Raw genomic sequence first — 12,502 nt, 5'->3', positions numbered from 1 at the left:
CCGGTCGCGCAGGCTCAGCCACCATGGCTCACGGGCCCAGCCGCTCCGCGGCACGTGGGATCTTCCCGGACCGGGGCACGAACCCGTGTCCCCTGCATCGGCAGGCGGACTCCCAACCCCTGCCCACCAGGGAAGCCCCTGACCGGTCTATTTCCAGCCTTACCTCACTGGCAGTGGAGCAGTAGCATAACCTTTCTAACAGGTAAGGCACACCATGTCACTGCTCTGCTCCAAACCCTGCAGTGACTCCCCTTCTCCCTCTGAGTAAAGCCAGCACCCTGTCCGTGAGCTGCACGATCCTGTCCTTGTGACCTCTCTGACCTTGTCTCCACCTGCTTCCCCTCTGCTCAGTATGCACCTGCTGCGCCAGCCTCCCTGCTCTTCCCAGAACGTACCAGGCGTGCTCCTGTTTGCAGCTCGGGCACTAGGTGCTCGCGCTGCCCGGAACGCTCACCCCCCAGATCACCGCATGGCTCATTCTTTTACCACCTTCAAATCTTTGCCCGAGTCTCTCTTCTCACCGAAGCCCACCTTGACCTGACCACTCTGTTAAGCTGCAACCCCTCTCTCCACCACTCCGAATCTCCCTTAGTCTGCTCTGCTTTTCCTTTTTCCCCACAGCTCTTATGACCTGCTAACATTCAAGGTCAATCCCCTAATTTATTTATTTATTTATTTATTTATTTTTTTGGTACGCGGGCCTCTCACTGTTGTGGCCTCTCCCGTTGCGGAGCACAGGCTCCGGACGCGCAGGCTCAGCGGCCATGGCTCACGGGCCCAGCCGCTCAGCGGCATGTGGGATCTTCCCGGACCGGGGCACGAACCCGTGTCCCCTACATCGGCAGGCGGATTCTCAACCACTGCGCCACCAGGGAAGCCCTCCCCTAATTATTGACTTGATTATTTACTGCACGTCTCCGGCCGCCGGAATCTAAGTTCCACAAGGGCGAGGATCTAGGTACCAAGCTCCTAGAAGTGGGCCTGACCTGCGATGACCCATCAGTACACATCTGTTGGATGTTGCTGAATAAATTAGCATCACGGGGGCTGGAAAGTAAAACTGAGCATGACTTTGGCTTAGAACCCCTCACTGAGAAATAAGGAGTCAAGCTGCCGGCTTTAAGCTTGGCTGGTTGTCAATGCCACATATTTACTTAAGACAGGGTTTCCTAAACTTCAAGTATGTACATGCCAACCTCATGATTTTTGCCCTAAGAACAAGCTATACTTTTATTTACTTAAAAACTCCTTAAATAGAGTTTTTGACAAACACATTTACTTTCAAAGAGAATTTTATGTCGTGGCTTTGTTGTGCTTGTTGTATATTTTTCTAATACATGTTAAAATAAGCATATAACGATTTACCACCTAAGTTGTCTTGCTTACCCCCAGTGGAAACCTGCCTTGTGCTTTTTCCTTCAACCGGAAAGACCCTCTTTTCCCTCTCTATCTACCCAAATCCTTCTGTCCGTCTCCAGGAAGCCTTTGGAAGCTCCTCCAACTCACATACTCATTCACTTCTCTGAGCTCCCTCCACATTTATAGGAAGAAATACATACCTAACATCTGGGTGCTTACATGTCACGGAGTCTTGTTTTCTGTTTCATAAGATTATAAAATTTCTTCTTGGAGCTCTAGATAAAAGAGGCATTAGACTGTTTCAACTCGCTTGTTTCACAGGCCATCAGAAAGGTGAAGAGGCTTGTCCCAAACCCCTGCCAGGGGCACAGCCACACTAGAACCCGGGTCTCCCAATGCCCCACACTCACTGGTGAATCCACAAACACTTGCCGAGTCCCTAGAACGTGTCTGGCATCGTGCCAGGAACAGGAGACAGCGGTGAGGAGAAAGGGACCCAGACCTTGCCCCCCTGGAGCGCACAGGAGAGCCAGGAGGCGGAACACCAAAGAACTATATATGAGTAACTAATTAGTTGCAAGTGCCTTGGCCTGAGAACTGCAGGGTTGAGGAGGGCCCTGCTGTGTGGAGGGTCAGGAAAGCCTCACTAAGCAAGTATGTTTAAGTACTTAGGAGTTTGCTGAAGAGGAGCTGGTGGATTTCTCAGGGATCCAGGCTCACTCACAAAGGCCTGCTTTGATGTTTGGAAGCTCAGCGGCATTGTGGGTTAATTAGGCCGCTGTGGCGACCTCTTTGAAACAGTGCTCAAGGAGAAGGTGATGGGATGGCTCAGAGAGGCTGGTGCCTCGGGGGGTGCTGCAGTGGTCCTACCCACCCTGCTTTCAGCAAGAAGGTGACAGGAGGCACTTCAGGCCCGCTCTAGAGGGGCCCTTCATCCCTCGCTGGCAGAGAGTTTGGGCATATCGGACACACACTGGTTGTTTTTGCCAAGGGAGTGCCTACAATGTGAGCTTTGACAGTAACAAAAATAAATCCTTAGTTCCTGGAAGTGGAAAATCTTAGTTTAACTTAGGAGGCACACTGCAGGGCCTTGTGTAGTTGCACCTAACTGGTAAGGGGCAGATTTTTCAAAAAGGGAGTGCATTTTAGTCACTGTTGCCGTTTCACCCGGAGTTTATGTTTCCTTGTGATATTTCAGTGGGGCTGGTTAAACTAAATCTGAGAAACTCCACCTGCATCCTGACTTGGTCTTAGGAAATGAAACCCCACGCAAGCAATAGGATGGGGCAGAGAGGTGGGAGAGGGATGTATTTAGACTGTGAGTGAGCCTTGAGGTTTTGGTCTCCCACTCTGCCCCTTACTGGGCTGGGAAAATCGCTTCACTTTTCGGAGCCTCCAAGTCCTCATCTATAAATGGGGATAATAATAATTCCTGTACCTCCTGAGATTCTGGATACATTAAATGGAAATGTATGTGAGAATTCTTCCATAGGATCTAAAGTGCTGCAAAATGTCACTTAAAAATGAGCCTCCTGTTAGAAATCCTCATTTATAAACCCCCAGTGGAGCCTCAGAGACCTGGTTAGGGCTCCTGATTCCCACTAGGTTTCTCTTCATTAGGTTGCTTGCCTTCCAGGAGAACAAGTTCCAGGGGAAATGAGTATGTGCTGGGTGGGTGGGGAGGGGAGTAGAGGGGTCCCCATGAGGGTAAGGAGAGGGCAACAGGAGGGGAGGGGGCAATGGCAAGTCTCCTACCTTCTCAGGTTGCTGAGGGCTCTGAGGTGAGGCCTTCTCGGGTCTCCCGGGCTGCTTTCTCTACCTCTCTCAATTTGCCTGTCTTTGTGTGGTTGAAGCTGACCTAGCATAAAATAACACGCTTTTTCGCACATTTTGAAAGCAAAGGCAGGCTTTAATGATCAGTCTTCTGTTCCTTGGTATTTTCTTTCAAGCAAAGGCCATGTTTTTGTAAGATACTACATTTCAATGGGGCTATTCTTTCATCCCCAGCAAACATTCCTGAGTGGTAGGTTTTAGGAGGGTTCCAATTTATTGCTTCTGGTGTCCAATAACCTTGGAATGAGTGTCTGTCTCCATGCCCCCCAAGGACATGTTATTTCAGAGAGTTACTGCTCTTAAAACCGTTCTCTAATAAAAGCAAGTGTCCCTAATTCTAAGTAGAGTGAGCTCTCCAAATAAGACCAGCTGTGAACGCTGGGAAAAAAAAAAAGGGAGAAACTTCAACAGGAGTCCGTAGTGAAAACTGGATGCAGCTGACCTTCTTCAGGCGTTTTCACAGCCATTTAAAAAGATGTCTTCAGTAAACTCATCTAGATTCGCTAAAAATGCTTGGCATAATAGACAGCCGGTGTCTGTGGGCCAGTATTCAATCCAGGTCAAGGAATCTAACGGGTAGATGTACCTGCCAAGAAATAACGCAAACAAAGCATTTGTGAGGATGGCCATAGAGAGAGAAGAACTGAATTCAGTTGAGGCCAGGCTGCCCGGGGATCAGGTTGCTGGCCAGACGCTTCTGCACCCGTCTCTCCCCAGGAAGGTCCACAAAACCGTGGAGATTATGAGCTGCTTGGGGCTCCCATGGTTAAAGGCAGCATCTGTTTCAATGTCTATTTTTAAAAAACAGATAATAAAACGTGTATCCACACACTGTCCTCTTTAAAACACAACAGCCTGAGAACTTACTGAGGGAACCCATGCGGTAAAGGGGGGTCAGTGAGCACCCCCAGACTCGTTGTCAGACCTGAGCACTCAGTTGGTTTATCCTCAGTGCGTCCTTAGCTACCCTGGTGGTTCTGAGGAGTTCTTTGTGTTAAACTCACATTATTTCATTTATGCTTCTAATGGTTTGCAAGTTAACAGCAGGGCACGTAAGAACACGCAGTGTGTTTAAGAATAAGTTGCACTCCGTTTTGGAGGGAAGATCAGAGACTCCAAAATATTGGTGACTTACTTGAAACGGAAATTGTATTTTATCTGCAGGGCCTCTTTACCCATAATTAAGTACTGTTTTCCTTCTTCCAGGTCAGCGTTAACACAGGTTGTCTTTTTAATGAAGGTGATTTCAGAGTCTTTCTCAGCAGCAGCTTCTCCTGAGAGACACACAAGTAAGGTTATCACATCCTCGTCACAATGTCAAAATCATTAACTCTTTGGAGCATTCCAGTTCCTCATGGCTGTTTATTATTCAGTGTAAATTTCTATTGACAGGCTAATGGCTATAGGCAATGTCCATGTGGTTAGGACTTCTGACTCTGCAATGTTATGACACAGTATGAGTGTGTTTCGTGTTTGGTAATTGCAATCATAGTTGCTTTTGTTGTGGTCATTCATTTACAATGCTTGGTGTCAGTTTATTTATCTCTTGTAAAAATAAAATACAGTGTGTGTGTGTGAAAAAAAAAATAGACTTCAGACTCTGGGATTAGGGCTCCCCAGGCTAAACCCCAGCTCTGCCACTTCCTGGCTGTGTGACCCCAGACAAATGAAGCTCAGACCCCTCATCCAAAAAATGGGCATCACAGTAAAACCTACCCTGCAGAACTGCTGTGAGAATAAATGGGTTACTATATGAAAAGTGCTTAGAACACAGTAAGCACTATATAAGCGCTTTTCATTATAACTCTTGTAGAACCAGGAATTAAAAGAACCTCTTTAGAGTTGAACAATATAAATCTCCGTATGTTACACAGAAAAATAAAAAAGGACTTGGTAGTTGGCAATGGGCAACTTTGTAGAAAAGTGCAAGACATGTGAAAGACTAGAAAATTTTAAGGAGGATAACTTTGGAATTCCCAAAGATCTAGTACGTAGCCAAGAAGCTGGCTCCCTGCCTGGAATGCATTCCTCTTCGTGTTGGCCTGTTGAATGTCTCCCCATCTTTAAACACATCTTCAGTTCTCACAGTATCCAGTAAACATTCCCTGATGCTCTTTGTCATAAGTATCTGTCTTCCCCTTACTCCATTATACTTAAATTTCTATCATAATGTTTCACTCCACATGCCTGATTCCTCTGCTAGGCTGGAAACTTTTTGAGTCCAGGACAGGGAATTCATTGCTATAAATTCAGGACTGATATCCAGTTATTAAACTCTGGCAGAGTCATACTAATTATTAAATCATCGGACTTCCCTGGTGGCACAGTGGTTAAGAATCCACCTGCCAATGCAGAGGACACGGGTTTGAGCCCTGGTCCGGGAAGATCCCACATGCCGCAGAGCAGCTAAACCCATGCGCTACAACTACTGAGCCTGTGCTCTGTAGCCCATGCGCCACAACTACTGAAGCCCGTGCGCCTAGAGCCCATGCTCCGCAACAAGAGAAGCCACCGCATTGAGAAGCCTGTGTACCGCAATGAAGAGTAACCCCCACTCGCCGCAACTAGAGAAAGCCCGCGTGTAGCAATGAAGACCCAACGCAGCCAAAAATAAAGAAAATAAATTAAAGAAAAACATTTTTAAAAATCCTGAAAAAATTCTGAACCTGTTGCTAAATAGCATATAATAGTAATGCATAAATGGTAAACTTTAATTAGTACTATGAATTCTAGTGTACTCATGTTAGTTCAAGCTAATGTTCTCAGGCTCTCCCGGTGACCATTAATACCTGACTTCCTGTTGCAGCAACATCTAAACACCCTTCCCAGCACAATTTGCCAAGTCAGCCCCTGTCATAGTAAGCAGTGTGGCTGCAGGGGGGCTTATTATTTTTTAAAACCTTTTGTTATGGGAAACTTCAAGCATATTCAGAAGGGAGAATAATTAATTAACCTCAGTTTCAACAATCACTCATCTTTTTTTCATTTATACCCTCACCTACTCTATGCATCCTGTGCTTCAGGAGAAACACTAATCATAGGATAATAACATCATTATCCTTGAACCACATAGTTGCCCTTGATTCTAAGTAGTTTAGTTTTTATTTTGGTTTATTGTTAGTGAGCAGCAATTCTTGTGTAAATGGTAAGTGTGTGGTGTTTTAATATTTATATGAATTCAAAATCTATATATATTAAAAACTAACACCCAGAATGACTAGATAACAAAGTATGCAAAATTTTCTTAACATTTCTTTTTAACTATCATAAATATGAATCTTCTGAACTGACAGGAGAACAAGAAGAAATGATATCAATAAAGAACTGCAGGGATTTCCCTGGTGGCGCAGTGGTTAAGAATCCGCCTGCCAATGCAGGGGACATGGGTTCGAGCCCTGGTCCAGTAAGAGCCCACATGCTGCGGAGTGGCTAGGCCGGTGTGCCACAACTACTGAAGCCCGCACGCCTAGAGCCCGTGCTCCACAGCAAGAGAGGCCACTGCAACGAGAAGCCTGCGCACCGCGGCAAGGAGTGGGCCCCGCTTGCCATAACTAGAGAAAGCCTGCATGCAGCAACGAAGACCCAAGGCAGCCAGAAATAAATAAATTTATTTAAAAAGAGAACTGCAGGGACTTCCCTGGTGGTGCAGTGGTTAAGAATCCACCTGCCAGTGCCGGGGACACGGGTTCGAATTCTGGTCCAGGAAGATCTCACATGCCACAGAGCAAGTAAGCCCGTGCACCACAACTACTGAGCCTGCGCTCTAGAGCCTGTGGGTCACAACTACTGAGCCTGTGTGCTGCAACTACTGAAGACCTCGCTCCTAGAGCCCATGCTCTGCAAGAAGAGAAGCCACCGCAATGAGAAGCCCGCGCAACGCAATGAAGAGTAGCCCCTGCTCACCACAACTAGAGAAAGCCTGAGCGCAGCAATGAAGACTCAATGCAACCAAAAAAATTTTTAACAAAACTGCAGCTTGGGAATCATCTGATGCTGCAGAAAATTCAGAACAGTCTGGAATGTCTTTTGATAGTAGGCAAGAATTGATACAAAATAAGTAATTTGTATTTCTGGAATGAAAAGCACTTGATTATTTCAGTAAAAATAGGAATGGCTTATTATTGCTTATGATGTGAATGTCGGATGCAAAAAGTGCTTGAAAAGTGGGTTGTGAAAAGATCAAAGTGCTAAACGCTTACCTATTTTGTCAGAATGGCAATCGTGTTTCAAATAAGGAACACTTGTGATCATCAATGAGAAAAAAATAACATCACAAATCAACTTCATACAGTAAAACATTTGAAATAATAAAAATCAGAAAAAATGTCAGAGTATTGCTCAAGCAAAGAAAAATTTGGAAACTATTAGAATTTTAAACTCTAGTGTATGGTTAAAAATAATCAAACATTTTCAGAGTTGAAATACTTGATAACATTTCAAAAAAAACAATGTAAACATATTGCCACAATTTAGATTTATGGTCCTACTTATTGCAAAATTTATATCTACTGAAATGAGAACACAGCTTTTTGAAAAATATAAATAAGGTAATAAAATAAAATTTCAATCATTCTTGAGGAAATCAACTATTTAATATAACATGTGTTTTAAATAACTTAAAATGAAAAATTAGAGACTTTGAAGATGGTTTAATGGGTTTTGTTGAACTCAAGGTACTGGAAGCATATCAAACTGTTTGAGAAAAAAGGTGTCAATGAGAAATATTTACATGAACACCTTATTGGTGCAAATGTAATGCCAGGGAGAAGTCTGGGGCTTCAGTAAAAAATCCTGAAATTTCCAGCTGTTTCAGTTTGACTGAATCACCTATCAAGTGTCTCTGGATAATGCAATCAAAGACAAAAATCACTTTAGATATTGTTTTCATAAATTTGATATTCACTACTACATAGCTAATATACACTAGACAGAATTAAGTAATAGTGTGAAGACCTCAAACAATTGCATTAATAAAAATTGGAAAAATATTGGGATTTTGACAGGCAGCCAGTAGTGCTAGAACTGCAAAGGCAGTTTATAAATCATATCAAGTCTGATAGATTCACTTTGACAGATATAGGAGTAAACATTTAGAAAGTGAATATATATGTGTTTTAGTGATTTGCCTATGATATTCTAGCAATTATGTCAATACTATCTTTATGTATTCAAGAAAAAAATGTTTCAGCTTTAATAAGCTGACAGATTAATGAATGAATGATAAAACTGTAGAAAAATAAGTAAAGGAAATACGAAAATGAAGCAAGAGCTGTTAAAAACTGAAGAATGACATGTTGTTTGATATAAAACAAAATAAAATATCACTTTAAGAGAAAAACCAGTTGTATGAAAGTGTTTTTGTTTTTAGTGACAAAAGCAAAAAATATAATGAACTTTTAAGTTTTGTAAAACCTGTGAATTCTGAAACTTTGTCAGTGATGTTTGTAAAGCTCTTAGGGTGACGGGGAATAAAAATTAAGAAAATTAGGAAAATTAAATATGACTTTTCAGTAAATTGTTTTTATAACTTAGCTGATAATAGAGATATCTTAAATACATGAAAATGTTAGATGGTATCATAAGGACTAGAAACATTTGACTGTAATTACTGCTAGTTCAGCAGCAACTGAGAAAGTGTTCAGTACCATGCATGATACTGCTGCTGTTAGGAGAAATTACTTATTGAGGCTATAGGTCATGTAATGACTATCAGTAGACATGCAATTGGAAAAATTTGATGTGGTTCCTTGTTGTCAAATGAAAGCACAAACAGGGGCCCCTATCCGAGTGAGTGAGTCAAGCAAAATAACACTGACAGTTTCTTAAAAAAAACAAAAACAAAAACAAAAACAAAAAACGTATTTGGGATTAAACATGATTTAATGAATCATTTGTGTTACTATTTACATCATTACAAGCAGTTTCACAATATTTGTAGCTCAGTTTACTTAAAGTAAAAGGGAACATATTTTAAAATGTTTTATGTGTTATTTTACATATGAATTTATTTTTTGTATTGGTTACTAAAGCTCACTTATCCTATCAAAACTCACATGGCATCTGAGCCATTTTGCACTTCATAGATGCTCCTAACTGGTTTCCCTGTTTCAACTCTTGTGATCTCCAATAGAAGCCAGGATGATTTTTTTTTTTTTTTTTTTTTTTTTTTTTTTTTTTTTTTTTGTGGTACGCGGGCCTTTCACTGTTGTGGCCTCTCCCGTTGCGGAGCACAGGCTCCGGACGCGCAGGCTCAGTGGCCATGGCGCACGGGCCCAGCCGCTCCGCGGCACGTGGGATCTTCCCAGACCAGGGCACGAACCCGCGTCCCCTGCATCGGCAGGCGGATTCTCAACCACTGCGCCACCAGGGAAGCCCCAGGATGATTTTTAAAACCATACATCATAAAATGTTTCTTGCCCACCTAAAACCGTTTATTAGCTTTCCTTTGAACTTCTAGAATAAAATCCAAATTTCTCACCATGCCTTATAAACCCCTGCATGACCCAGCTCCTGCTCATCTGGTTCCCTCTACTCTGCCCTTTAAGAATGGCTAACTCCTAATATCATCTCCTAAAAGACACCATCTGCTATCTCTCCAAAGGAGTTTCCCCCATTAATTCTGCCTCTGTTTCAACTATAATACTTACGATTGATAGTTGTTTATTTGTCCATCTCCTTTTCTAAAAAACGTGACTCCTCAAAAAAAAACCGTGTCTCCTCAAATAGAATATAAACTTTATGAAGGCAGGACCTATGGCTGTTTTATTCACATTGTATCCTCTGTGTCTAATATAATGCCTGCCACATAGTAAGGACTAAGTATTTGTTGAAAGAATGAATCCTTACCAGCTTTGTAGATATCCAGGAGGGTTGCCGTATACTTAACAAAAGCACTTTCTTCAGTGGTGGCTATGATCTTAACTTTATAAGCTGGTTAAAGAAAACACACACATACACAATAATTCATGCTTATTACCACTACTGCTGTGTCCAACAGAAGCCAGAGTCCCTCAAACAAATGAGAAATGAAGCATGGCAAGCTCTATGGGCACCCTGCAGTCAATCTCATTTCTTCCAAGAAGCCTTCCCAAATACTCCCAGTGTGAGTCTACTGGCCATGGCCGTAATGACTCCTTCTACTTAGAATCGCTATCTCTGGTCACTGTGATAGAACAGGCTGGTTAGGATAAGAGCAATATTAAATTAAAAGAAAGAAGCACACAAAATCAAACAAAACAAGCCGTAGAGGTAAAGCTCAGATTCTGATCTTTGAGATGAATGGAGTCATACCTACGGGGCACTTCAAAGAGCCCCTTCCTTCTCTATCACTCGGGCCTCTTCCTTCTCTATCACTCGGGCCTGCCATGTGAGACTCTCTGTTCCCTTGCCTCCATTCTTCAGATACCTTCACTGGCTTGGATCTTTGGTTTTTGACAGGACTCCATTTTCCAGCCCGTCTTTGCTTGGATCGGCAACTATCTGACATGAAACGTTCTCAATCCTGTGTTCTCTTCATTCAGGCGTCAATGTTTAACCTATGGTGTGTTTGACCTCAGCTCTGAAATGACCAGCTTGAAGGGACCCATCTCTTCTATATGGCCTGAGAAAAAAAATCCTCTTGTTTTTGCTTTTGATGGGGTTGAAGTGAATGACCTAAAAGTTTTTGTCCATTTTTGAGATCCTAGCTAGCTAGCAAGACATATAGACGAATGAATGAACTCATTGTGGCAGAACTGAAGGCTGTGTAAATTAGTAGCTTAAAGACTGTCCTGAATTTCAGATTCTTAAGCATTTATGGTGGATATGGGCAATGTACCTACTGTGGCCATAGGTGGATAGAGGGAATTATTTAATTTTGTTTCTATTCTATTATTCCAGCATTAACCTGTAGCTCCAAAAAAGACAGCTAAGTTTTTTCTTGAATGTAATGAACTAAGTCCAGATTGCATTTACTCTCTGTGTTAAAACAGATTTCTTATATTTAAGAGTTAAATAGTTCTATTATGGAGGGAAGAAATAGCTTGGTTCTTCTAAATTTTAGAAAGAAATTGTTAAAATATAGTATTCTCTTCAAGTCTCAATGTATTTTAAAAGTGGCAGTGGGTCTTGGCTGAGTTAGGCAACTTTTTAGCATTTTTTAAAAACTCAAGATGAATTTGAAGGAAAGACCATGAGCCATACAAAATTCATTCTTATGGCTGTATTTCCATTAAGAGAATTCAGCGTGATATGATGGAGATAATACTGGAGACCAGGATGCATCCTAGTTCTATTACTTACTTCTGGCATGACTTTGAGCGAATTATTTAGTCTCCCAGACCCTCACTTTCTTCATTGGTAAAATAAGGATAATTCTCTGTTACCTCCAAGGGGGCTTATGGGACACCAGTGAGAAACGCTATATGAAAGCAGTTGGTAAACACAAAATGCTACATGAACAGCACTGTTCTTATTTATTATTTATAAATAACCCCCTACCAATTTTCAAGAAAAGATTTGAAATAGTGTATAATCTGTGCTTTCTCTCTCTCTCTCTCTCTCTTTCTCTATTAAAAAAGCCAGAAATAAACATTAGAAATTATGGACAGAAAATAAAGGATCTAATTCTATGAGGAATTTGAGACAAGACTACAGCTGTACTTGGGCATTTGATTTAGCTCTGAGGTCTGGACACCAAGAAGGAGATGCTCCTTTTGAAATGGAGAGAGTCTCAATCATGGATTGCGACTGTGCATATATTAAAAATTATTTAGTACTGATATTTTTACCTTGTCTTTGGAGGGATTTGGAAAGCACCCAGACCCCTGAACCGTCTTTGTCTCTGTTTCTGCTCGATTGACTGGAAGACTGCAGTAGTGAAATCTTATACCTCTGTGGCTTCTCAAATATTCTCTTTGAATATGTTTTAGCACCTTTAATTCAATGGGGTCTGTTGGAATAAAGTGTCTTGGCTGCGTGTGTACCTCTCTCCTATCATTTTTAATGAAAATCCTATTTCTTTGCTGAAGCATAAATAACTTTTCATGTTAATGCTGAAAATTGATGGCATTTTCCTTCAAGGGAACATGTGGAATGTTGTATCTATATAATCACTGTGTAAAGTTGTAGATCTTCCTAACTGATCATGTTTTTATAAAATGTCATGTTTAATGGAACTATACATTGAACTTTTGAACTTACCATATGCAATCTCTGGTTTACATGCTGTTTCTTTTCTAGTAGCTGCAGAGATTGTCAGATCCAGTTCTGTCTGCATTTGTCCACAGTCAGCTGGATTTTGTGAAAAACAGTACAAGTTAGGTTAATATAA

General features: G+C 41.8%; 1 protein-coding gene across 1 annotated transcript in view; it reads right to left on the bottom strand.

Moving 5' to 3' along the window:
* Window positions 1-3,251: 3,251 nt before the first annotated feature.
* C5 (complement C5) overlaps window positions 3,252-12,502 on the bottom strand; it is a 79,783-nt gene continuing 70,532 nt past the window's right edge. Inside the window, exons 38-41 of the mRNA XM_059073185.2 lie at window positions 12,373-12,462; window positions 10,039-10,122; window positions 4,328-4,466; window positions 3,252-3,778 (exon numbers count right to left, since the gene is read on the bottom strand). Of these exons, the coding sequence (XP_058929168.1) occupies window positions 3,640-3,778; window positions 4,328-4,466; window positions 10,039-10,122; window positions 12,373-12,462 (452 nt within the window). The 3' untranslated portion in view covers window positions 3,252-3,639. The remainder of the gene's footprint in view (window positions 3,779-4,327; window positions 4,467-10,038; window positions 10,123-12,372; window positions 12,463-12,502) is intronic.

Source organism: Kogia breviceps, chromosome 8, assembly GCF_026419965.1.
Source record: "Kogia breviceps isolate mKogBre1 chromosome 8, mKogBre1 haplotype 1, whole genome shotgun sequence".
NCBI lineage: Eukaryota > Metazoa > Chordata > Mammalia > Artiodactyla > Physeteridae > Kogia > Kogia breviceps.
Note: the sequence above shows the minus strand (reverse complement) of the source record. Positions and strands in the feature narration are given on the sequence as shown.